At 36.9% G+C, this 26313-nt stretch overlaps 1 protein-coding gene across 6 annotated transcripts in view; it reads right to left on the bottom strand.

Moving 5' to 3' along the window:
• SMARCA1 (SNF2 related chromatin remodeling ATPase 1) overlaps positions 1–26313 on the bottom strand; it is a 77197-nt gene that overhangs the window by 28688 nt on the left and 22196 nt on the right. For 3 of the 6 annotated variants that reach the window (XM_031006006.3, XM_031006010.3, XM_031006008.3), the window contains exons 10-19: positions 24309–24418; positions 22422–22648; positions 21337–21458; positions 17625–17660; positions 16526–16678; positions 14643–14775; positions 13525–13673; positions 11616–11735; positions 5683–5793; positions 5314–5427 (exon numbers count right to left, since the gene is read on the bottom strand). In XM_031006006.3, coding sequence (XP_030861866.1) covers positions 5314–5427; positions 5683–5793; positions 11616–11735; positions 13525–13673; positions 14643–14775; positions 16526–16678; positions 17625–17660; positions 21337–21458; positions 22422–22648; positions 24309–24418 — 1275 coding nt within the window. The remainder of the gene's footprint in view (positions 1–5313; positions 5428–5682; positions 5794–11615; positions 11736–13524; positions 13674–14642; positions 14776–16525; positions 16679–17624; positions 17661–21336; positions 21459–22421; positions 22649–24308; positions 24419–26313) is intronic. The other 3 variants (XM_031006007.3, XM_055376308.2, XM_031006011.3) reach the window with 1 other exon arrangement.

Here is a 26313-nt window from a genome sequence, read left to right on the forward strand (position 1 = left end):
GATGGAGGTTGCAGTGAGCTGACACAGTGCCACTGCACTCCAGCCTCAGCAAGAGAGTGAGACTCGGTCTCAAAAGAAAAAAAAAGAATTAAGCAGACAAATTACAGACCAATAGTACTGAACAGATACCCAGGAGGTATTTAAAGTCCTCATACTCTATGTCTCATTATGATCTCCAGCAACACAATATATAAAAAGTTATCTTTCTAAAGTAAAAATCTCAATTATTATTTGGATTTCTACTCAGATGCTAAGGAATTTGTGATTAAGAAATGTATTCCATGAAGTACTGAAAAACTTTTTTTGGCCTTGTTTCTTAGGAGGAGTTTAGCAAGCATTGCATAGGAAATATGGAGTACTGAATTAAATGTGACACCACACAAAATAAAAGCAGTAACCTGAAATCAGCTCACCATTATTTTAGTTCTACCACTGAAAAAGTAGGTGGCCCACAATGACACATTACCAAAACTCACAAAGATTATGGAACTTCCTCCATTTGTCAAATGTTTATATTTGTCCCTAAAGAATTTTTTATTGGGGATAAACGTTAGAATGTTCTATAGCTTTCTTTAGCTTCGAATGTGGCAAAACTCTTGCATTCCAGGTGTTAGACTCAATGGAACGTCCAGATATTCTGGATTTTTTATGCTGTAATTGAAATTTCAATTAAGTCATCCTCTTCCAATATAAAGGTTTTAGTGACAAAGTGATTGCATGCATTAAATAACAACTCCTTTAAGTCGAAAGAGCAATGAAGCTTTATGAATATGCCTAAGGTCAAAGCCTAGATAGCAGCAAGAATGGGCACATTATGTACTGCTGTCCACCACATGGTTAGGGCGAAACAAATACTTCTCTCACCTTCAAATAAAACAAAACTCTTTAACTCCAGATCTTATTATCAGCAATATTGCTGTGACCTTGTGCTGAATATGAGGGTGGGAAAGGGGGAGAAAAACAGAAAATAAAAATGCAAATAACCAGGAAGTACAAGGAAACCACTCTCTACCAACTGCTTCAAAACTTGTGGGCCCTTCACTAGCCCCACTCCAAATCACAACAGAATAAGCCTTTGGAGACTCAACATAGATAAAACGTAACCATGAACCACAGTGCCCCCAGCTATGGGCATCACCTATCTCCCCTTGGCTAACAATCCTTTAGGCAGAAAAGGGGGAAAGAGTCCCTTTCTGAGAATCTGTGTACACAGAATACCAGGTAACTCCACTAAAGCAATTTTGTTTTGTTCATTTGAGGATAAACTAGTGCTCTATTTACTTTGTGGCCCTGATGAGTTTTCTGAAGGTACAAGGGGGAAATAAAGCAATGCTAGCTATGCCTTGAGAAGATATGTCTAATGGTTACATATCACATCATCCTTAAAAGGGAGCTTTTTAAGATGATTAACATGCCTGCTGATCTGTCTATTCTCTGAACTCAAATAAAAAACCACCCAGTTAAAGAACCCACCTTAGCTCAGGTCCATAGTTCCTAGTAAAGAATGGAAGAGACAAGGTCCAGAAAGAACAAATATCCAGAATGTATTCTTATTTGTCACGTAAATCCTCAGCTAAGCATGCATAAGGAGGATCAACGCAAGTCTTAAGACAATACAGAAGCAATCTAGGATACGGCTGAAGAGAGTCCAAGGCTAGAAGTAGAGTAGTAGGGGATTGGTTCTCCTTCCACCACCACCACCGCAGTCCAAGTGGCCACCATCTTCTCTCATTTTGATACTTCAACAGCCTCCTGGCTGGTTTCCCTAGATAAACCTGCCATTCTCTGCATTGCAGCCAAAGTGATCTTTTAAAAATGTAAATCTGGGCCGGGCGTGGCGGCTCACACCTGTAATCCCAGCACTTTGGGAGGCCGAGGCAGGTAGGTCAAGAGATCAAGAAATCCAGACCATCCTGGCCAACATGGTGAAACCCCATCTCTACTAAAAATACAAAAATTAGCTGGGCGTGGTGGCATGCACCTGTAGTCCCAGCTACTTGGGAGGCTGAGGCAGGAGAATCAATCCCTTGAACCCGGGAGGCAGAGGTTGCAGTGAGCCAAGATCACGCCACTGCACTCCAGCCTGGTGACAAAGTGAGACTCTGTCTCAAAAAAAAAATTGTAAATCTGATCATAATTTACCATTTATAAGTTGTATGACCCTGAGCAAATTATTCAGGGCAAATGACTCAACCTCTCTATGCTTCAGTTTCCTCATCTGTAAAATAAGGATGTAGTTCAAAGGTTGTTAGGAGGATAATGAGCTAACATTTACAAATAACTTGGAACAATAAGTAACACATGTAAGGACTAAGTATCTGCTATTAGTATTACTTTACCACCTACCCACCCACCTCCCTGCCTTAAAAACATCTCAGTGGGTTTCCTTTACTCTAAAGCTAAAGTTCAACCTCATTAATATGACCTACAAAGCCCTCCATATGATTTGACTCTACCCACTCACCAGCCTCATCTCAAGTCACCCTGTGTCTCACCAGTCCCTAACAACACTGGCTTTCTTACAGCTCCCAAAAGGAGTCATCCTCCTTCCCACCTCAAGACCTTTGCATATGAGGTGCCACCTGCCTCAGCTTTTCTCTCCCACACTTCACTTAGCTCATTCACATCTCTGGAAACTCAGCTTAAATGACACTTCCTTAGGGAACACTTCCCTGATCTCCCAGTCCACATGAGATACCCATGTTATACTCCCTCATTAGCACCCCTTGTAAGCACAGAACCACACAAATGCCACCACCATTACATTGTAGTATCTAATGCCTATCTCCTCTATTAGAATGTAAGCTCCATGAGATGAAAGACTTTGTCTTATTCACTGCTTTATCCCAAGTGCTTGGCCCAGTACCTGGCACAAAGGATTGCTCAATAAATAGGTATTACACTTTAAAAAAAGGTCCTCCTTTTACTCTTTTTCCCTCTCCTCTTGCTTCTTTCAGGGAAGTGAGGAAGAGCAAACAATAAGGTGCAATAGCACGAATTCCATGCCATCTCCCCTCTCCCTATTCATCCCTTTCCTCTACTCTTATACCTCTCCTCCTCCCCTTCCTTTCTACCACCCTTCACAGCTGTCCCTTCATTCCTGCATCTTCTGAGGTTTCCTCTCTTCTCCATCTCCTTCCAGCTGGCCACCACCCAAAGAGTCACTGTAAGACTTCACCCCTAACCACAAACTGCCTGTAATGAAAGACACTGTTTATATTCAAACCAGACCGGTGGCCAGAATGTGGTGGTCACTGTAAATTATCATGGGGAACAAAATTTCAGTATCTCCAAAGAAGGAGCATAAAGTTATATCAGAGATGATTTTTTTAATTGTTGCTACTTGACTACCACTTGGCCCAACTCCCAAATGTCATGCCACACCATTGTAAACACAGTCCTTATTTAGGACTGCAGAAAGAAGCAGGGTTACATCACACGCAGAAAGAGCCCAGAATGTCTGAGCGGAACGAATAGAACATCTGAATACCGAGAAACTGGTTGTGAGACCAGGACCCATGGCAACCCTGTTAGTTCCATGATCTTGAACAAGGTCATTTAACCTCTCTGAACTTCAGTTTCCTCACCTATTAAATGGAGATGATAATAACACCTACTTCATGAGGTTGTTAGGAATCAACGACCTCAGTATGTGTTAAAGCACTTTGTAAATTATAAAATGTTCTATGCAAATATTTGATTTATTACTGAGGACTAACATTTCAATTAATTCTCCTTTCAAGTCTCACTAACAACAGTTAATGAAAGTAACAGAAAATAATATTCTAAACCTAAAATTATTATAAACCTTAATGAGATGATATGTATTTGTTTACCTCACAAGATAACTACTCATTATTAAACAATTAATAATTATTGTTAATAATTATCATTAATTTTCCTATTTTTATTTTATATTTGAACCTATAACTTACCTGTTTCTTCTGGTGTATCACTGTTTTCACTTTCTTTGAAACTAGTTTTATGTCTTATATGAATGTTCACCCTAGAGATCTACTCTAGTTCCAAAATATAATGAGTTAAGATATAAGTATCTTACATACATGGAGCTTTTCTAGGCACATTCCAGCTACTAATTAAAATAATGGGTCACAGTTCCAGTTGTGACAAAGGTTTACAAAATAAAATTTAAAACACAGCTGTTAATTCATAAAACAGAACACTTCATAAAATTAAAATAGTATTTTATTTTATTTTATTTTATTTTACTTTACTTTACTTTACTTTTATTTTATTTTATTTTATTTTATTTTATTTTATTTTATTTTATTTTATTTTATTTTATTTTATTTTATTTTATTTTATTTTTGAGACGGAGTCTCCCTCTGTCGCCCAGGCTGGAGTGCAGTGGCGCGATCTCAGCTCACTGCAACCTTCACCTCCCAGGATCAAGCGATTCTCCTGCCTCAGCCTCCCGAGTAGCTGGGATTATAGGCGCTTGCCACCGCACCCAGCTAATTTTTGCATTTTTCAGTAGAGACGGGGTTTTGCCATGTTGGCAAGGCTGGTCTCATACTCCTGACCTCAAGTGATCCTTCTGCCTTGGCCTCCCAAAGTGCTGGGATTACAGGCATGAGCCACTGCACCCGGCCAGTATTTTATAATTTTTTAATATTAGTGATTATTATACCTTTGGTCATCTCTCTCCATTCACTAGGAAGTCAATTTCAACATACAGAAATTACCTGGTATGCTTACTCTCCCAATATGACAGATTTAGTGTGACAAATATTAAATTTCACTCATGAAAACTAGGATTCTATCTACCTATATAAATAAGAATTCCAAATACCAAAAGATCATTTTAAAATTGTATAATTCACTATCATGTTTATCATTATCTTTAACACCTAAGTGACTACAATCTACTAACCACCAGCAAGGCTTTCAGCAACGTATAAGCAATAAAGACAGAAATACTATTTCTTGGACCTATTAAGGAAATGATCAAAAATTTCCTATCATATATTAACATTCGCTTTTAACCGCATACCTATTGTTCTCTCTACATATTCTTTAACTATTCAAACACTAGCATTATAAAAATGTTATTACTATTTCAAAATATTGCATAATTCTTCATTAATCTCATTTAGTGATGACTGTACTGGTGATTCAGTGGTTAGATGTTTTACATCTAGTTAAACTTCCTCTTTGGTTTTAAAAACATCACTGTTGTGATTTGCTGTCACATTCTCTCAAGTTAAAATGCAACACCTTCTAGTCTAGATTAACAGATTAAATTATTTTTAAAGATTATATTACATTAATCTTAAAAAATGGAAAAAATACCTTATAGCCTATTGTCTTCCGATAATAAAGAATTTCCTTTTCCAGGAGCTCAAATAAACGTGGTGGGAAAAATTGAAAATCCTGAACATTTGGCTGTTTTGGAGGCCGTGGAGCCTATGAGGGAGGAAAATGTATTATATATACTTCTTTTCAGTACATGAAGTAAACTTACTTATCTTTTACTATTTCTGTTATATATGGAACAATAAATACAATAAAATCCATTTATATGGCTGGGCCAAATCAGATACTTTTTTGTACTGTTATAGAGACTATGATTTGGCAATGATACAAGTAAATCTGACCCATAGATCATGTTGCAACAGAAATCTACTTTAGGACATAAAAACTGGCCTTGTACAGTTTTACCTTTGGAATCTTTGGCTCGCTGACACGCAAAGCCTCTCTAAAGTAGGCATCCACTGCGTAGTTTGCTTTGCGTTCTCGTTTAGGAGGTTCAATCCATTCCACCATGCCAAGCTATACACAACAAACAACAACAAGGGGTTTAATGACTCCAAACAGTTTTATCAAAATCAAGTACATCGAGGCTGCAGAAACATAAGAAAGCAAAAGCCATCAGGAAGAATCAAAACTTGCCTTATAAATCACAATTTACCTCCAAAGTTCCAAAACATAGTGGTACACCAAGTTTAGATGCAAAGACAGTTTTCTTTATTTTTATTTGAAAGTAGCTTTTAAAGTTAGTTCTTCCTTGGTGATTGAGAAGAATCTGTACAATCTGGTTTTTTTTGGTCAAATTAAATAAATAAAAGGTAGCTAATATAGACGGAAGAGTAACATTGACTGTGGTAACTGTAATACGTGTATGAATTAGAAGACATTTATGCAGCCAAAAAACACATGAAAAAATGCTCATCATCACTGGCCATCAGAGAAATGCAAATCAAAACCACAATGAGATACCATCTCACACCAGTTAGAATGGCAATCATTAAAAAGTCAGGAAACAACAGGCGCCGGAGAGGATGTGGAGAAATAGGAACACTTTTACACTGTTGGTGGGACTGTAAACTAGTTCAACCATTGTGGAAGTCAGTGTGGCGATTCCTCAGGGATCTAGAACTAGAAATACCATTTGACCCAGCCATCCCATTACTGGGTATATACCCAAAGGACTATAAATCATGCTGCTATAAAGACACATGCACACGTATGTTTATTGCGGCACTATTCACAATAGCAAAGACTTGGAACCAACCCAAATGTCCAACGATGATAGACTGGATTAAGAAAATGTGGCACATATACACCATGGAATACTATGCAGCCATAAAAAATGATGAGTTCATGTCCTTTGTAGGGACATGGACGAAATTGGAAATCATCATTCTCAGTAAACTATTGCAAGAACAAAAAACCAAACACCGCATATTCTCACTCATAGGTGGGAATTGAACAATGAGATCACATGGACACGGGAAGGGGAATATCACACTCTGGGGACTGTGGTGGGTTGGGGGGAGGGGGGACGGATAGCATCGGGAGATATACCTAATACTAGATGATGAGTTAGTGGGTGCAGCGCACCAGCATGGCACATGTATACATATGTAACTAACCTGCACAATGTGCACATGTACCCTAAAACTTAAAGTATAATAAAAAAAAAATTTTAAAAAGAAGAAAAAAAAAAGAAACAGATGAAAGGGGTAAATAATAAATGTCAACATGATAAGCATATATCCCTTCAAATCAAGAGAAATATTCAAATGAGACCTTCTGGAAACACAGGTATGGCAGAGTTGGAAAAGTTGGTGGAAACAGAAAGACCAGGATTCTGCTACTTCACTAGTTATATAACTTTGGGGAAATTATTTTTTTCCACCTGCAAAATGAGAATAATAATACTTACCTTGAGGATTACATATGATCATATATGTGAAAGCATTCAGTAAACTGCCAAGAGTTAAATGCAAGATATTATTAAACATCCAAAGTAGCATCAACCATGATTCGGCAGCATTACCAATTTTACCCTATTATCAGCTAGAAAATATAATTTAACAGTCAACAGACAAAACTGACACTACAATGTTCTGGAGTCTGAGAAATGGCTTCCTAATTCATATTTGTCTTTATTTCTGTCCTTAGCCTAGTATCTTTACATAAAAGGGGGCATTAATCCACCATTAGTTGTCTCACTCTACTTGATCTAATCTAAGGGCTGAATTCCAACCTTGGCATCGTATTTTAAGAGTGGATAATAAACCAAGATGACCAGTATGGTTAGAGATCTACAAATTCTCACAGTTTCTAGAGAAGTAATGGCTAAAGACAGACACAATGGTGACATTCGCATATGAAAGTCTATCAAATAGAAAAGAACACAGTCCTTCGTTGATCCATAAGATTAAAATCAATGTGGAAAGTTAGAGAAAGTAGATGGCTACTCAATATAATTTAACTATTCATTAATTACCTACTGTATTATGTGCAAGTCAGTGTCAGGGATATACACATGAATAAAATAATCTCTTTCATCAAGGAACTTGTAACTCAAATAAAAAGTTTTCTGAGAACCAGAGAATATAAAACAGTGAAACAAACTACCCTGAGAGGGATAAGATTCCCAACACTACAGTGTTCAGAGGCTGCATATCTGTCTTGGATGCTAAAGATGAGATTTCTTAATTACAAGAAACTTAGCATAAATGACCTTCTAACTCTAAGAGCCTATGAGATACCGATATTATAATGAGATTATTAAGTAAAATGAGAAATTCCCACAGCAATGAAACAAATTTCGCTTTTCTTTCAGATGGATTAATGTGAAGCGACAGTAATGAAAGAGATATTTTATAAATAACCAATATTTTATCTTTCTCAATTGGAGTAAAAATAAATTAATAATAATTTAAACCAACATTCTACAAGTGATGTATTTAGCTATTTAACCTATACTTGTTTGATGGTCTAGGCATTCAAATTTGAAACAAACATTAAAGGCCAATTCCTCAACTTTCAAAAAAAAGAATAAATCATACCGAATTAGTTTACTTTACATAAGAGTACATTAATGCTAACTTATCTGGGTTAATTTATTCAGGATCACAGCCATCATGATTTAATTTACCAGGTATGGTTGTAAAAGTAATGCAACTGATTCAACAAACCATATATGAAAATCTACCTCAATGTATAATTTCCATGATTTAAAAATGATATTCTTTCAAGTTTTCACTTCTCCTCAAAAGATAATTTAAACCTATTTTAAGAACCTATCTAGAAAACACAAAGAGGCAGAAATAAAATATAATCTCAGCTCAGAATATTCAGAAAAAATGTGATTCTGGACACCACTGTTACTGTCAGACATTTAATTATAAAAATACAAGTCATCATGGTTATTAAAATTCTCTTTACGCATCATTACTTTGCTAAAATTAGAAGCACAAGGAAACCAGTTAGAGTTAGCCAAGTATTTTACTAATTTTTCTCTAAAAATGTGGATAAGAAGCTCCACTGGTATTTAGACTTCATTGTTTAAAATTTTTCCACTTCATAAAACACTCCTATTACCCATAAGTCCGCAGGAATAATTGTAAAATTAATAAAACTTATATCACATAATGAGAACTCAAAAGCATATTAGAAATGCAATTTCCACCCTGTGCAGATAGGCCATCACCTCCATCTCAGCAGGATAAAATATAAGCTGTCTAAGTGAAGATTAGAGATAGGACAACCTAACAAATACAAATCAAGAAACTAAAAGCTATCAGAAGCAGCAACAGAAACAAAGCATTATCAGCATACTAGCTACAATGCAAAACCAAAATGTCTCACCTCTCATTTTTCAGTAAAATAAGTACCTAAGAATGAGCTTTTTTATTTTAAGAAAATTTCTGTCAGTTCAAAAATATAACAGCTTTACAGAGCAATTTGAGCAACAAAATATATAAAGATAGAACTGGATTATAACTCAAAACATCCATGAGTCCATACTGATATAAATAAATAACTGAAGACACAAATAAATTGGGGAGAAGGGGTAGATCTTCCACACAGAAAAATATCAATTAATAAATACATATAGGTGGAATGAAGAAAATACAAAATTACCATTAGGCAAACACCACAATAATAACTACTGCAGGCAAGCTCCACCAGTACATGCTAAAATCAGTGAGTAAAAGTTTGAGAAAGATCTCCCCACAAGGTATTTATCAATTACAGAGGGAAAAATGGCAGACGATGTATTGGAAAGCCTGGATTACCAGGCAGAAGCCTGCCACAGGGGCGCTGCCCTGTGGAGCAACTCTACTAAGGCAATGCTGAGTGGAAATGTGAGGTTGGAACTCCTACACAAAGTCCCCAACAAGGGCACTGCCTAGTGGAATTGGGGGTGTTGCAGGGACCCTAGAATTACAGAGCCACCAGCATCAAGCAACTCCTATCTGGAAAAGCTGCAGGCACCATACTCTAATTCATGAGAACAGCCACGTGGGCTATACCCAGCAAAGCCCTGGAAGCAGGGCTGCCCAAGGGCTCGGGACCCCATTTCTCACACTAGTGTGCCCAGGATGGGGGAAACAGAGTCAAGGGAGATCATTTTGGAGCTTTAATGCTGGGTTTTGGACTTGCATGGGGCTTGGTACCCCTCTCATTAGGCTGATTTATCCCTTTCAGAATGGAAATGTTTACCCAATGCCTATATAACCATTGTATCTTAGAAATAAATATCTTGTTTTTGGTTTTATAGGCTCACAGCTGTAAGGAACTTGCATTGAGACTGAGATGAGACTTTGGACTCTTTAGCTGATGCTGGAACAAACTAACACTTTTGAGGACCATTGGGATGGAATGATTATAATCTGCAATGTGACTTGAAGGGCATGAGATTTGGGAGGCCAGGGGCAGAATGCTATAGTTTGGATATGTTTGTCCTCCAAATCTCACATGGAAATTTGATCCCCAGTGTTGGAGGTGGGGCCCAATAGGAAGTGTTTGGGTCATAGGGGCAGATCTCTCATGAAGGGCTTGGTGTAGTCCTCGAGGTAATGAGTGAGTTCTCTCACTCTATTAGTTCCTGACAAAGAGCCTAGCATTTCCCTCCTCTCTCCGGTACTGTCTCTCTCTCTCTGTCTCTGCCATGTGGTCTCTGCACACACCAGCTCTCCTTTGCCTTCTGCCATAAGTGAAAGCAGGCTGAGCCCCTCACCAGAAGCAGATGTTGATGCCATGCTTCTCTTACAGCCTGTAGAACCATGAGCCAAATAAACCTCTTTTCTTTATAAACTACCAAGCCTCAGGTATCCCTTTACAGCAACACAAATGTGCTAAGACAGTAGATATACCAGTTACCCTGATTTGATCATTACACATTGTATATATGTAACAAAATATCACTCTGTATCCCATAAATATGTACAATTAGTATGTGTCAACTAAAAATAGAAGGAAAAAAAATAAAGTCTATTTTTTTAAAAATGCACTGTGGGATACTAGATTAGATCCCCTGGAATCTAACACCAGTTAATTAGATAATTAACCAATGTCCTTTTCCTGGCACAGGAAAGGACATTAGGAGAAAAACTGGTGTTAATTTCCTGGTTGTGATCATTATACTAACATGTAAATTGTTAATATTAGGGGAAGCTGAGTGAAGGCTATAGGTTAGCTCTGTACTATTTTTACAACTATTTTGTAAGTCTAAAGTAATTTAAAAATAAAAAGTTTTAAAATCTCAGCCTTAATTTCAGTTTAAAAAACAAGATAAATAAAACCCCCATTTCTTCAACAGACCACATGTAACAAAGTCCTTCTGCATTTAAGTAACTAAATGTTACTAATATTATTATTCATACAGTTAACATTAAGTGTCAGGCATTATTCTAATAACTTTATGAGTATTAACTCATTTCATCATCAGAATCCCTCTATGATGTAACTATTATAACCTCCATTTGATAAGTTAGAAAATTGAGAATACCCAGAGTCACTTAATTAGTGACAAGAGTTGAGATTTCAGCTCCAGAATTCAGGAATTCAACCTCAATCCTACACTGCTTCTCAATAACAAAAGTAGTACTAAGCAGTAGTAGTAGTAGTAGCAGCAGCAGCAGCAACAGCAAAAATGATGATGATGATGATGATGATGATGACGACGATAAACCAATAAAATATATGAAAGATATACCTTGCATGAGATATTTAGACCTATATCAAATTTCACTCTAGAGCAGGGTATTATAATAGGTAAGTGCCAGTGTTATTTTATAATTGTTATGGGGAGAAAAGCTCATTTGAGGGTCTAATGGTTGAGAGTAAAAAGTTACCTTCTGTTTTTCTCTATAATCTTCTCCTTCAAATTTGTATAAACTTTGTTCAATGTCCATTCTAAAATTTCTTAGAGAAGACTCTCCCATTTTTTGCAGGCGTTCATTCATCTCTGCAGTCTAAAGGTGAAAACATTGAAATGAGAAAATTATCACTGAATTACTTGTAAAAGTCTGTGGATTCTCTACCTTTTCAATAGTCAGGTTTTGACATGAAATATCCAGTCTGCTAATTTACAAGGTATGAATGCAATGCTAACATCAAACCTGAAGTGCAAATTTTACTTGCCCAAGTATTTCAAATATTTAAATGGTGCTTCCCAAGTACTCTCACTTAGGCTTTCTTTAAAATCTTTTATCAGTGAAGTTGTAGCCACATTATAATTGCTCTTGCATAATTTAAATGGGACAAACAGCTAAAGCTAAGAGAAAGGCAAAGATGGACTAAAAATACACATTTTGCATACCGGTATGAAACATATTAACACAAGATTATTTAAAATGCAGGTTATTACCTGAACTACAAAATTCTTCTGAAAAGCAAATTCAACCAGTTTACAAGATATGCAACAAACATAGTAAAATACACCATGGAGATGAAATCAGCAAAATCCACACTGTAATTAACTCAAAAGGCAAACAACCTAGTCTTTTCACCAAATAAATTACAAGGAATACAATACATGGCAGGAGAGGGGGCCTATAGATTTTAAAAGATAGAGATGAAATCTCAACCATGGCAATTTGTATTTTGATTTGCATTCTGATTTAAAAATGAAAAGAAAACTTTTTAAGTATAAATATTTATGAAACAATTGTAAATTTGAATACTAACTGGATATTTGGTGTTATTAAAGAAGTAACTGGGGTTTTTCAGGTGAGACAATGTTATAATGATTATGTTTAAAGAGTCCTTCTATTTTAGAAATACACAGTGAACTATTTACAGCTGAAGTATGTCTGAGATTTGCTTCAAAATAATCCAAGGAGGGGAAAAGATAACTGGGGATATAGACAGAACAGGACTGGTTGATGGTTGTTAGAAACACGTGATAAGTACTTCGGGGCTCATTATACTACTCTGTCTACTTTTACTTATGTTTAAAATTATCCATAATTTGTGGAGAGGGGAAGGTGAACTAAACACAAAATTACAATATTCTGAAACAACTTATTATGCTTTAACAAATAGTGATTTAGCATTTCATGAAATGTTTTATAAAAGATTTTCAATTAACCAATGTATCAGTAGATGATTTCTAGTCCAGTGCAAAAAAAAAAAAAGATTATAAAAATACAGTCCTGGTCAGGCATGGTGGCTCATGCCTATAATCTCAGTGCTTTGGGAGGCAGAGGTGGGAGGCTCACTTGGGGCCAGAGGTTCAAGATCAGCCTGGGCATCACAGCAAGGCCCTGTCTCTAAAAAAGAAAATTAATTAGATGTGCATGTTGGTACATGCCTGTGGTCCCAGCTACTCAGGAGGCTGAGGTGGGAGGATCACTTCAGCCCAGGAGGTGGAGACTACAGTGAGTTATGATCGCACCACTGCACTCCAGCCTGGGTGACAGAGCAAAACCCTGTCTCTTAAAAAAAAAAAAAAAAAAAGCATTCCTTATACATGTGATTAAACACAAAATTTACTTGGCTTTTAGATATAGTATTTTCAATAAAGCATTAGATATAAGGTCACTCAATTTTAAACTCTGGTTCTTAGTCTTTCTCACCAAAAAAAAGTTTTAAAGCCTTAATCTACCCCTGGAAATAGATCTACAAGTTGTTGGAGAGAATATGAGCTACCTGAAACATGTAGATAATGCAGATAAACATGTACAATGAAAATATAAGTATGCTGAAGTATGTTGATATTAAAACAATCCAGCATGAAAATAAAATGCTATTTTAACTAACCTTCTTTTCCCCTCTTTCCAGAATAGTTGTAATGTCTTCATCTGTCAACTCACTCTCTTTAGAAGCAAAAACATGGGTGGCTCCATGCCGTATCATTTGTAACATTTCCTCTTTTGCCAGCTTGTTAGACTGTTGGTCAATGAGTCTTCCTAATGATAAAAATTGAAATTGTACATATTCGATCAATCATATTCCAAAGAAGGCATAATCATTCTAATCAGACATTATCACATTTAACCATACATAAAGCTTTAAAGAACAAAAAATTAGTGAGCATTAAGGTTATTTGTTTAATGAACAACCCTACAAGTTTTTCTTCTAGCATACTTTCTATTTCTATATAAATTCCCTTCTGTAAAACTCAGTTAAAACCCAGAAGGACAGAAACTTTTTTTCATGTTCAAACTCTGTTTTCAGATCAAACTTCTCTATATGAAAAGGTACCCTCTAATATGTTTTCAAAAAATTAAAAGTAGCCATTTTATCTGCTAAATAATCTCAGGTACTTCAAAAAGCATGCTACTGACATTCAAGAATAAGCTAGTGATGTTCAACTACTCCATATATCAAATGCCAGGGTTTCAATTCAGAAGATTTCAATTAGCATTTTTTGTTTGTTTGTTTGTTCGTTTTTGAGACAGTGTCTTGCTCTGTCGCTCAAGGCGGAGTGCAGTGGCGCGATCTCGGCTCACTGCAACCTCCACCTCCCAGGTTCAAGCAATTCCCCTGCCTCAGCCTCCTGAGTAGCTAGGACTACTGGCGCACGCCACCACACCCGGCTAATTTTTTGTATTTTTAGTAGAGACAGGGTTTCACCATGTTGGCCAGGCTGGTCTCAAACTCCTGATCTCAGGTGATCCACCCGCCTCGGCCTCCCAAAGTGCTGGGATTACAGGCATGACCTACCTCACCCAGCCTCAATTAGCATTTTTAAATGTTTTCCTTTTATTTTTAGGTGATACATAACAATTGTACAGACTCATGGGATACACAGTGATGTTTCAGTTTTTCCTCTAAGTTTTCAAATTTTGGTCAACTTTTATTAAAAGTAATCTCCTTTGAAGAAAACTACATGTGTTTTACAAAAAACACCTAATTAAGTTTCTATGTATAAATACCTTGTTGTATAACAATTGAATCGAGTCTCAGTTTTATCTCAGCTCTTTCTACAATCCTCTCTTCAACAGTGTTGTCAGTGATGAGACGGAATACACGTACTGGTTTCTTCTGACCAATACGATGTGCTCGATCCTAGTAGAAAGAGTTCTAATATAAGATATTGGATATTCTGGATAAAATTTAGAGCAGAGCCATCATATGCTATAAAATTCTAAAAATAAAATTAGTTCTTTTTCTCTAGATCTGACACTTTGGAAAAGAGCATGATGAATATTGAGAATATCTAAAGACCACTGGGAACAAAGAAATCTGCAAATATTATATTGTACCATTAATGGGAAACTTCCAGGACAAAGGGCAAAGCACCTGTAAGATGCATAAAAGAGGGAGCTGAAAGTTTCTGGATTGAGTTACTAAGTAACTTTAAGCCACTAAATATAAACATCTTCCAAACTAGCAAGGAATTTTATTAAGTAGTTAGGGTTGCTATGGTGGCAAAAGTCTGCTTTATTTCATCATCAGGCACTTCTTTCTGCTTACTGAGGGATATGCAGTAAAGAGTTATAAAAATTAATGGGATATTAATATCCTTACTATTCAGTAGCCTAGGACTGGTCCTATGGTTTATAGTTGGTACAGGTGACAGGTGGCGAACTTCTAGTGGTATAAAACCATCTAGGGAGAGTATTTTTAAAACACAGAAGCTGCTAGAGCAAATAGGTAAAGGGAGGAGGGTGGTAGAGAAAAAAAATGTAAGTTCAAAACAGGCCTTGTACTAAATATAAAAACACTAGAGCCTAGTAACAAAGTTTCAACAAAGCACATTTTTCAAACAGAATGCAATCCCCTGCACATATTTACATTAAACCTGAACCAACAAATCCTGAAAGATGGGATGCACACTAAGACTTCTACGGAAATGAAGTGCTATCACTATTAGATTTTCCAGTTCAGTAACACTGTAACTTACTGGGGCTTACTCCTAGTTAGTCATATCAAACAGGTAGTTCAATACCATCGTAATGCAATAATAACTACGCCAAAGCATATTGATTTTGGAATGTCCCAGTGGTCAATCCCTTTCAATTCTCTATTATAAAAGGAAAGCCTTCTAAGTTATACCTCATTGGCATATGACTTTTCATTGCTCCCAAAAAGACAATTATCCATAGCTATATATTGAAAACCTAAGAAGTTATTTTGCATCTTTTTACTTCTAAATTATATTTCTTTATCTGAAAATGTGAGTCACATTGAAAGAAGTTGTAGCTCTAGTTCAATAAATGACACCAAAATATCAAAGGGGTTACCTGTAGTGTCATGATGAAAGGTCAGAGAAACTTTGCTCCCTAAAAAAAAATGTTTTTAAGTGTAGAATAGCTTTTGCATGGTATCATTATTAAGTAGCAAGTGTTTTTCTGGAATATATTCCTTTCTTACCTTTTTGCCTTCTCTCCCAAATTGTTTTTTATGAAAGTTAAAATCCTATCTCTCTTAATTTCAGTACTAAGGATTTTAATATATTTAGTTGTTAAGCAGAATAATAACAAGAGATTGTTTTTTAATCCTTTTCATTAAAACAAATTTATGTGTCCTCTTCAATCTGTAGGAATGGGAAAAAACTGACATTTCTATTTCATGATAAAAACCAAAATCAACACATAAATGCTACAGTTGGATCTGGGGTGTGTTTGTTGTTCGCTTTCATTTCTTTTGTTTTTGCAATTAGCATAGCAACTGTGTTTTCCAGGATAATCGACTGTAACTTCTACAAAATCTCTCAAAAATTGTTACCTTTTTATCATAAATGACCTTTATGTGTGTAAATAGCAAGAGTATTCAGAGCTATGATAAATTTCTGACACCATTAAAGATTACTAACCATAGCTTGTAGATCAACCTGTGGGTTCCAGTCTGAATCATATAGTATAACCACATCAGCACTTGCCAGGTTAATTCCGAGACCTCCAGCCCTGGTACTTAGCATAAAGATGAATTTGCTACTATTAGGAGCATTAAAGGCCTCTATTGCTTCCTTCATTTTTTATTGACAAAGGGATAGAAGAAAAAGAGAAAAATAAAATTAGACCATCAGGGTCCTTAAGAAACAAATAAAAACATTTAAAATACATATAGAAAATCTTCACACACTTTATAATATTCCTTATAAATATACTTTATAATATTCTTCCATCTTCAAAAATATTTAAGCATCTATACATATACTGTACTGTGTGAATTTCTGTAGAAAGTATATTATATAAATGAAGTTCCTAATCTTTAAAAGCTTACATCAATAGAGACAAATTTAGAACAATTACATACACAAATTTAACTAAGCAAGTAATAATTCATTTACATTATTTAAAAACAATAATAATGAAAACGTTTTGAGTGAGAGCTGAAATATATCTAGGAGGTAAAATATCAGAAATCTCAACTTCATTTCCATTAGCTTATGAATGATTAGTTTAGAAGATCAACCAACAGAGAAAATGGTTTACAAATGGGAATGAGGGCAACGGATAAAGGGGAAAGTAAGAAGATCTCTGTCAGTATGGTAACAAGGAACAAGCAGGTAAGTAATGAAGAAAATCAGGATGACAATCCAGGGATATTTAGTAAAGAATGTTAAAATTAATATGAATATTCTTACTATATAAAGATCTCATACAAATTAATTAGAAAAACAAAGTCCAGTAGAAAAATGAGCAGAAAAAAAGAACAGACAATTCACAGAACAAATACAAATGGTTAGAAAACACAATAATAATGTTCATTCTCGCTAGTAATCAAATAAATGCAAACTAAAACAACATAATAACATTTTTGAAGATTTAAAAAAAATGATAATACTCAATGTTGACGAGGGGGCGGTGAGACGGGCACTCTCATACATTGCTGCTGGGAGTATAAATTGGTACAACCTTTCTGGAAAGCAATTTGGCAATATGCATCAAGAGCCTTAAAAATGTTCATACCCTTTGACCCAGAAATTCCACTTCTAGGAATTTATCCTAAGGAAATAATCAGAGATGTGCACAAAGATTTATGTATAAGGACTTTCACTATAGCATTATTTATAATAGTGAAAATTTTGAAACAACCTAAACGATCAAGAATAGGGGGATGAATTATTTATAGTACATCCATAGGGTGAAATATTATCCTAAAATTACTTTTACAATTATTTTTTACGGACATTAAAAAGTACAATATAATATTGAGTAAAAAGTATCAGGATACTGTACTTTACATATAGTATATGAAGTCTGATACCAATTACTTATACATATTACATATACCTAAAAAGATAGGCCAGAAATACTTGTATTTAATTTCAAAACTTCCTTCAGCAGTCATATATTACTTGCATAATCACAAAGTATGGGCAATCTTTTTTAAAATAAATGGATGGCATGGTCAAAGTTTCAGGCAGAGAAGGTAACTACCACCGTCACAGTCAGCAGAGCAGGTAAAGGGGGCAGTATAGAAAGCAGCGTGGTGTAGTGAGAGGCACCTTGGTGTAGAGGAAATAGCAAAAACTTGGGCATGAATCACAACTTCACCACTGATTACATCTGTGATTCTGGGCAAGTATTTAATCTCTCTGAGACACAGTTTCAAATGGAGAAAATTATACCAATACTTTACCGCGCTGCTGGGAGAATTCAATTGGAACTTTAAGTTGCCTAGCTTATAGTAGTTGCTTGACAAATGTTAGTTCCTTTCCCTATAAAAGTGAGGAGGCCAATTAAGCAGAGGTTACAGGAACTGAGTCAGACGATGACCAGTGGCTTTGTTAGCTGAATTTAGCTGTAGTAATGGAGAAAGGGAAAATCTGAGAGCTGTTGAGAAAGAATTACTTATTCACAGCTGGCACACAATCAAAGTAAGGAATCAAACGTGGTCTTCTTACTGGGAAAATAGATGAAATGATGGTGTGGACAACATAAAGGGAAAGCAGGGCATTTCCAAGAAAAAAGGAACAGCTCTGACTTTGCTATATTTAAAGTCAATACATGAAATTCAGAGTCTCTGAGGGGATAACATTGTTTGGAATTTTTAAAAACCAGAACAATTTGGACATAAATAGGTAACCTACAGTAGACAGCTCAGTCAGAAATGCAAATTGGCTATTTGAGGTCAGAAAGCACGTACTGCTCTGCCATGATATTCTCTTTGTCCTAGGAAGAAGGATCACCCTGAATGGTACCATAGGGCCTTATTTAGTATGGATTCAGGGAAACCAATCCTCAGGAATAAGTCAGCAAAAGCTCAGTAACGCTTCAAGTTGCCATCTCAGAGAGAGTGAAAAAACTATAGGACACAGAATAGTGTAAGCCTTGAAATATTCTCATACGTATAAATATTATTGCAACTGTTTCCCCATAGAGGTAGCAATAAGACCTTTAATATGAAAAGGGCCTGTGTGCTTGCTGTGAACACTATGCTATGCTAGAACCAGGCTTCAATAAGGAGGCACACAAGGAACGGAGTGCCCATTGCAGCTACAGAAGGAGAGGGATGTGGGCTAAGAGAGAGTCCTTGTAGCCTGAGATGGGGCCCTAAAGGTGTAAGGGAGAAAGCCCTGTGTGCAGTTTCATGACATGCAGTACGTATTGCAATATGCCGTTTAAAACTGTGCTCATACCTGTTATATCCACTTATCCTCACAACATTGTCAGAGAAAGAAGCCTTGTTGTTACTACCCTTAGAATTAAAGCTACTGAGGCTCAGAGAATTAAATGGCTTGCACACGCTGCAAAGTGGTGAAGTTGGTGCTAAAATTCAGGTCTTCTGAAACCAAGTTCAGTGCATTTTCCACTATACCATAAAACCATGATCTTTACCCAAAGCATGAGTACAGCAGGTCCTCAAGTAACATCATTTCATTATAAAACTGATGACAAAAAAACAATCAATTCCTGGCCAGGGCCACTGTCCATATGGGTTTTGCATGTGCTCCCCATGTCTGTATGAGTTTTCTCTGTGCCCTCCCACAGCCCAAAGCTGTGCACAAAAAGCAAATTGGCATGTCTACATGGTCCCAGTGTGAGCGGTGTGTGTGCGAGCATGCCCTGTGATGGAATGGCATTCTGTCCAGGGCTAGTTCCTGCCTGGGGTCCTGAGCTGCCAGAAGAGGCTCCAACCACTGTAATCCTGAACTGGAATAAGCAGGTAAATAATTATCTTACTTGTTTTTATTAATCTTTCTTAAACGTATGTATGGCTCACATTTATTTCCATGTTTAATATTATAAGTGTTTTGGTCTTTATTTAGAAGCTTGGTGATGTCTTTGTGACCAGAAATATGCCACAGGAACTGGGGTCTTGTCCTGTCACACAGTTTGAAGTGCAGTGGCACAATCACATCTCACTGCAGCCTCAAACTCCTGGGCTCAAGCCATCCTCCAGCCTCGGCCTCCAGAGGAGCAAGGACTACAGGTGCATGCCACCATGCCTGGCTAATGCTTTTTTAAATTTTATTTTATTTTATTTTTGTAGAGACCGGGTCTCGCTATGTTGCTCAGGCTAGTCTTTACTGACTAGCCTCAAGCAATCCTCCTGCCTCAGCCTCCCAATCCCAAACGTTGGTATTACAGGCATGAGCCAACACACCTGGCCAGAACTTAAATCTTGTTTATATCAATTAGTCTAAGATAGAATTGATTTCATCATACATTGTTTTGATTGACGTCGCAGTTTCTATAAGAACCTATCTTTTTTTTTTTTTAGACAGAGTCTCATTATGTCGCCCAGGCTGGAGCGGTGCAATGTCATGATCTTGGCTCACTGCAACCTCCGCCTCCCAGGTTCAAGCAATTCTGCTGCCTCAGCCTCCTGAGTAGCTGGGATTATAGACGCGCGCCACCACACCCAGCTAATTTTTTTTTTTGCAACGACATTAAGTGAGGACTTACTGTACAGACTTAAAACAGAGGCCAAAGACAGAGCTCTGAAGGATCACAGAAAACAGAAGATAAATTAGCAAAGCCTTCCAAGCAAAAGTGCTTTAAAGGGTATTAAACGCATTAGACCCATGACATTTGTGAGGAATAATCTAAAGATCTGTAAGAATTTCCATGTTTGAGAAAAATACTGCATACTAGATAAGCTTACTCAATAAGTGACTCATTCCTGCAGGCCAACCTTTTAGTGTCCCAAGGTTTAAATTCACGATAAATACCTATACCTATTTTGTCACATTTAGTTTTTACAAGAGCTCTATAAGAACCAAGATCATTCCCTTTATGGATTACTATGCTTCATGAGTCTTTACGGTTGCTTATAAACTGGCAAAATCTCAACCATTAAACTCCACAAATGGCAAAGGTCTGCTATAGCTGCCAAATTAGGAAAAGAAAATGACATGAAATTGGAGGTCAGAGAGTACGGTGAGAAACTGTTAGTAATTTAAAAGGTCAGAGATAGGCATGGTTAGAGAAAATAAGGATGGGATGGTGTAGTGCCCTTTAGATAAGTGGTGATGTCTTTGAAGACCTTGAAAAAGATGATTTGTAAAGAATCAATGGAATGGAAGCCACACTGAAGATTGAAGAGGGAAAGAGATGCTAATGAGAAATTCAATGCACCCACCTAAAGAAAAGGCAAAAGTTCAAAACTACCTAATGTTGATATACATTGCTTAATTGAACTCTGATTTCTGAAATCTTATTTTCTCTTCCTCACCTCTCTTTCTTCATGCGGGGTTTGTCCATCCAGTCGACAATACTCATAACCACGCCACATGCAATAATCTTCCAAAATATCCAGCAAGCGAGTCATCTGGCTGAAAATGAGAACCCTTGAACCTAAAACATTTCACCAAGAAAAAGTGAGTTGTACAACTTGTGTGAAACTAACTTAAAAGCTACAAAATAAACATATGCAACATAAATGTAGAGCACATGAACACTCCACTAACACACACACACACGTGCACACACACACACACACACACACCTTCAAGAGATGCTATATATAGAATTATGCATTTGTTGAGTTCAGCATTTTTTAAGGTCTTCAAAATCCTCCACACATATTGCAATGACTTAAAAGATTGCCTTTACTTTTTCTTAAGGATGAATGATGGGTCCACAGGCTCTCTCACTGGACTACAGCAATAGTCTCCCAACTAGTCTCCTGTTCCTAGTCTCTCATCCTCAATAGACCCCCATACTGCTTTCAAGGTTCTCTTCCTAACATGTAAGAGTGACATACTCCGATTGTCACTCTTCACAGCCAAGTCTTCTCTGACACTCCCTCTGCCTTCAAAATAAAGGTCCTAACTCCTTAAGGCATGGTTTAAAATACTGTTCATAATTTGGCTCCATCCATCTTTCCAGATTCATCAACTGCCACTCTACCCCAAGTACCATATGCTCTCTGTGTTCCCTTGTTTCACACCTCTGTTTCATTACCCTGGAAAACCCTTCCCCTCCTTTTCCCCATGGTTCACTCCTACACATTGTCCAGTGCTCACCTCAAAGGTCATCTCTGTGAAGACTTTCCCAACTCCCAGTTTCTCAACATATCATAGCACTTATCACAATGAATTGCAACTATTCCTCCTCACTACACTGTGAGCTTATCCAAGGCAAAGATTGTTGTCTTATTCATCTTTGTACACCCAGCCTGTAGGACAATTCCTGGCAAATGGTAAGTACTCAACAATGTCTGCTGAATAAGTGAATGAATGAATATGGAGAATTTTATTTATATACAAGTCATTAATATAAATTTATTCCATGCTAATTTAAAAATTTATTACTCACCCTGTTCTTTGAGTTTGGCCAATAGTTTATCCAGAACTACCATTTTACCACTGTTGCTGACAATATGCTCATCAGTGGTATAAGGTGGACCAGGTTCAGCACCATCAAACAGATATGGATGATTACAACACTTTCGAAGCTGCATCAGAATGTTTAAGAGTCGCATCTTGTCCATCTTGCCAGAAGAGTTTAAAACATCAATATCTTTCATCAGGATTTTTGTATACCTAAAAATTTAAACTATAATTAATCATCAATTACTAGAAAGTTAATGTCATAAACAAATGTTCCTTTGGCCATCAGATTAGATTCCTGTTTAAAGATAAACAAGATTTGATTTGATATTAAATCTAATGGGCAAAACCTACAAAGTAATGAATATTTGAACATGTGAACTTGTGTGTTGCTTATAAACCTGTTTCCTCCTGCTTTATCCATGACAAGAAACTGCCATCAGTTGACAATTATTTAGAGAATTCTATCTGCTAATTATCAGTAACTACAACATTTGCCTGAATTTGACATCCAACATTTACTTGTTTGAACTAAAAACAATTTCAATTTCTTATACCTGTCTTCACAGGTCATTTTTTTCTGATCCTATAAATATTTTTCATTCTCTTTTCTACAATTCCACCCCCACAGAGACTTACATATATATATACACCCGATCAATGATAATATGTAATTATAATAATTATCAACTTTTGCTGAGTGCAAGTGCCAAGTATCATGTCAAGGGCTTTATACGAATTATGCCACTAAATCTTCATAACAATTCTGAGTATTTACTAGCATCATCCCCATTTTACAGATGGAAATTAAGGCAGCTAAGAGAAGTTAAACAACTTACTCAGGGTCACAGAAGGGACAAAACCAAGCTGTGATCTTAGTCTGAGTCCAAAGAATATACTCTTAATCTCTACCCTATACTGGCTTATGTAGTAAAGAAATCATATATTTTATACATGATCTAATTGTATTTATATACGTAACATTTTGCTCCTATTAGCAGCACTATTACATTATTAACACTTCCCACTTATGATTCCTTGCGACTTCCCTTGTCAATTTCCTGCTTTAAGTGCATTTATCTAACCATTCCAGATTCTATTTTTGTAATATCCACAATCACCGACATTTTCATCAACACTAGTAATATGGTTATAATTATTTTCACTGAAGGAAAAAGCAAGAATGCTTTTTTTTTTGAGACACGGTCTCACTCTGTTGCCTACCCTGGAGTGCAGTGGCACAAACATGGCTCACTGCAGCCTTGACTTCCTGGGCTCCAGTAATCCTCCTGCCTCAGCCTCTCACGTAGCTGGAAACACAGGTCTGTGCCACAATGCCCAGCTAATTTTATTTTTTATTTTTTGTAGAGATGGGGTCTCACTTTGTTGCCCAGGCTAGTCTTGAACTCCTGGGCTCAAACGATCCTCCTGCCTTGGCCTCCCAAAGTGCTGGGATTACAGATGTGAGCCACTGCACCTGGCCAAAGAATGCTTTTAAAGAACGCTTTTTAACTAACAAGCATGCCACTGACATTACCCCCTTTAATCCTAACATCATCCTCATAAGTTAAATATTATTATCCCCATTTTACAGAATGGAAATTTAGGCTATGTAACTTGCCCAAGATAACTAGCTATTAAGTGGTAATGCATGGAATTCAAACACAGATCTATAGACTCCAAAACCTATACTCTTTTCAAAGGGTTAAATAAAATACTTACAAATTTTCTCTGAAAATATCTGAACTACTTAACTTGCCATTTAAATATAAAATGTAATTTTTGAACTAACGGCATAACTGAACAACTACAAAGCTAATTTTTAGTAAATTCTTACACACAAATAAGTTTTAAAGGAAATGAAATAGCTCACCATTCTCGTTGCATCTTACTCAGCCCCAAGTAAATCTTTATTTCCTTTTTAGGTGGCAGACTCTTCTCTACATCAGTTTTTATACGGCGTAACAAAAATGGTTTTAAAACCTAAAAGGTGATCATTTTTATAAAAGTTTATGAAACATTTAATATGATTAATAATGTATTTCATTAACAACATTAATGTGAAATTTACTTCCCACTGCATAGTCTGACAAATACTACCAATACCAGTTGTGAACTTTCTTGGTAAAGAACCACCAAGTAAGAGTCCATTAGAAAATCAGAATAGGGGACCTAAAGTAGGCATTCATGACTTCATGGCACAAAATACATGAAAAATTAAGACAACAAGACTACTGGTTGCTGAATAAGCACCAAAGAACCCTTAAAAAAAAAAAAAAAGAAGCTGCTGTAACACAAGATTTTTTTGTTTGTTTGTTTGTTTTTGGAGACAGAGTCTCACCCTGTCACCCAGGCTGGAGTGCAATGGCACAATCTCGGCTCACTGCAACCTCCACCTCCTGGCTTCAAGCAATTCTCCTGCCTCAGCCTCCTGAGTAGCTGGAATTACAGGCATGCGCCACCACGCCTGGCTCATTTTTGTATCTTTAGTAGAGACGGGGTTTCACCATGTTGGCCAGGCTGGTCTCGAACTCCTGACCCCGTGATCCACCCACCTTGGCCTCCCAAAGTGCTGGGATTACAGGCGTGAGCCACTGTGCCCAGCCCACAACAAGATTTTTAAACCTGAGAGGAAATCTGAAGTCAGAATATCGATCAGGGAGTCTTCAAAACTGAAATAAAAATGCAGGTCATTTCAAAGTACCATCATGTGCCACTTAATGATGGGGATATGTTCTAAGAAATGTGTTAAGTGATTTCATCATTGTGCTAAGATCATAGAGTGTTCTTACACAAACCTACACGGTATATGTATTTATTTGTTTTTTCATATAGAAAGCCACGTGTCCCAGCACCATTACTCACTATCAATCATTTCCCCTACTTGATCTGCAATGCCAGTATCAAGTGCCATATATCAGGTCTCTATATATGCTCCATTATAATCTGATGGGACCACCATCATCTATGCGGTCCATCGTTGACCATAACGTTGTTATGCCAGTGCATGACTGTAGTTAAATACATAAATGAGGAGAAAATATTCAATATGAAGGAAAATATAGATGAATAGAGAAAAAAAGATAAAATAGTCAGTGTATACCTGGAAGACAGGTTATATCACAAGACAATAGTGCTACAATCTATAGAGTACCTACCTACAATGTGCCAGATACTATACTATGAACTTTACATGTATTATTTAATCCTTACAATAAATCTGAAAGAAATGCTATCATTTCTATTTTAGTAAGGCCATCAAAGGAACTTTGCTAGCAAGTGGTAGATGTGGAATTCAAACCCAGATCAGGCTAATTCTAAAATCAGCTCAGTCCTGACTAGCTGTTGTGAGCCTAGGAAAGTTCTCTAATTTTTCCAAGCCTATTTCCTCATCGGTTCATCCAAAAACAAATATATGATATGCGTATATACCAAACTTTTTTTTTTTTTTTTGAGACAGAGTCTCGCTCTGTCACCCAGGCTGGAATGCAGTGGGGCAATCTCAGCTCACTGCAACCTCCGCCTCCCAGGTTCAAGCAATTCTCCTGCCTCAGCCTCCCAAGTAGCTGGGACTACAGGCGCATGCCACCACGCTCGGCTAATTTTTCCTATTTTAGTAGAGATGAGGTTTCACCATGTTGCCCAGGCTGGTCTCGAACTCCTGAGCTCAGGCAATCTGCCCGCCTCGACCTCCCAAAGTGCTAGGATTACATGCGTGAGCCACTGCGCCCAGCCCGCCAAACTTTTTTTTGGGGGGGGAGGTGGGGTGGAAGGGGACAGAGTCTCGCTCTGTCACCAGGCTGAAATGCAGTGGTGAGATCTCGGCTCATTGCAACCTCCGTCTCCCAGTTTCAAGCCATTCTCCTACCTCAGCCTCC

Source organism: Gorilla gorilla, chromosome X (assembly GCF_029281585.2).
Source record: "Gorilla gorilla gorilla isolate KB3781 chromosome X, NHGRI_mGorGor1-v2.1_pri, whole genome shotgun sequence".
Lineage (NCBI taxonomy): Eukaryota > Metazoa > Chordata > Mammalia > Primates > Hominidae > Gorilla > Gorilla gorilla.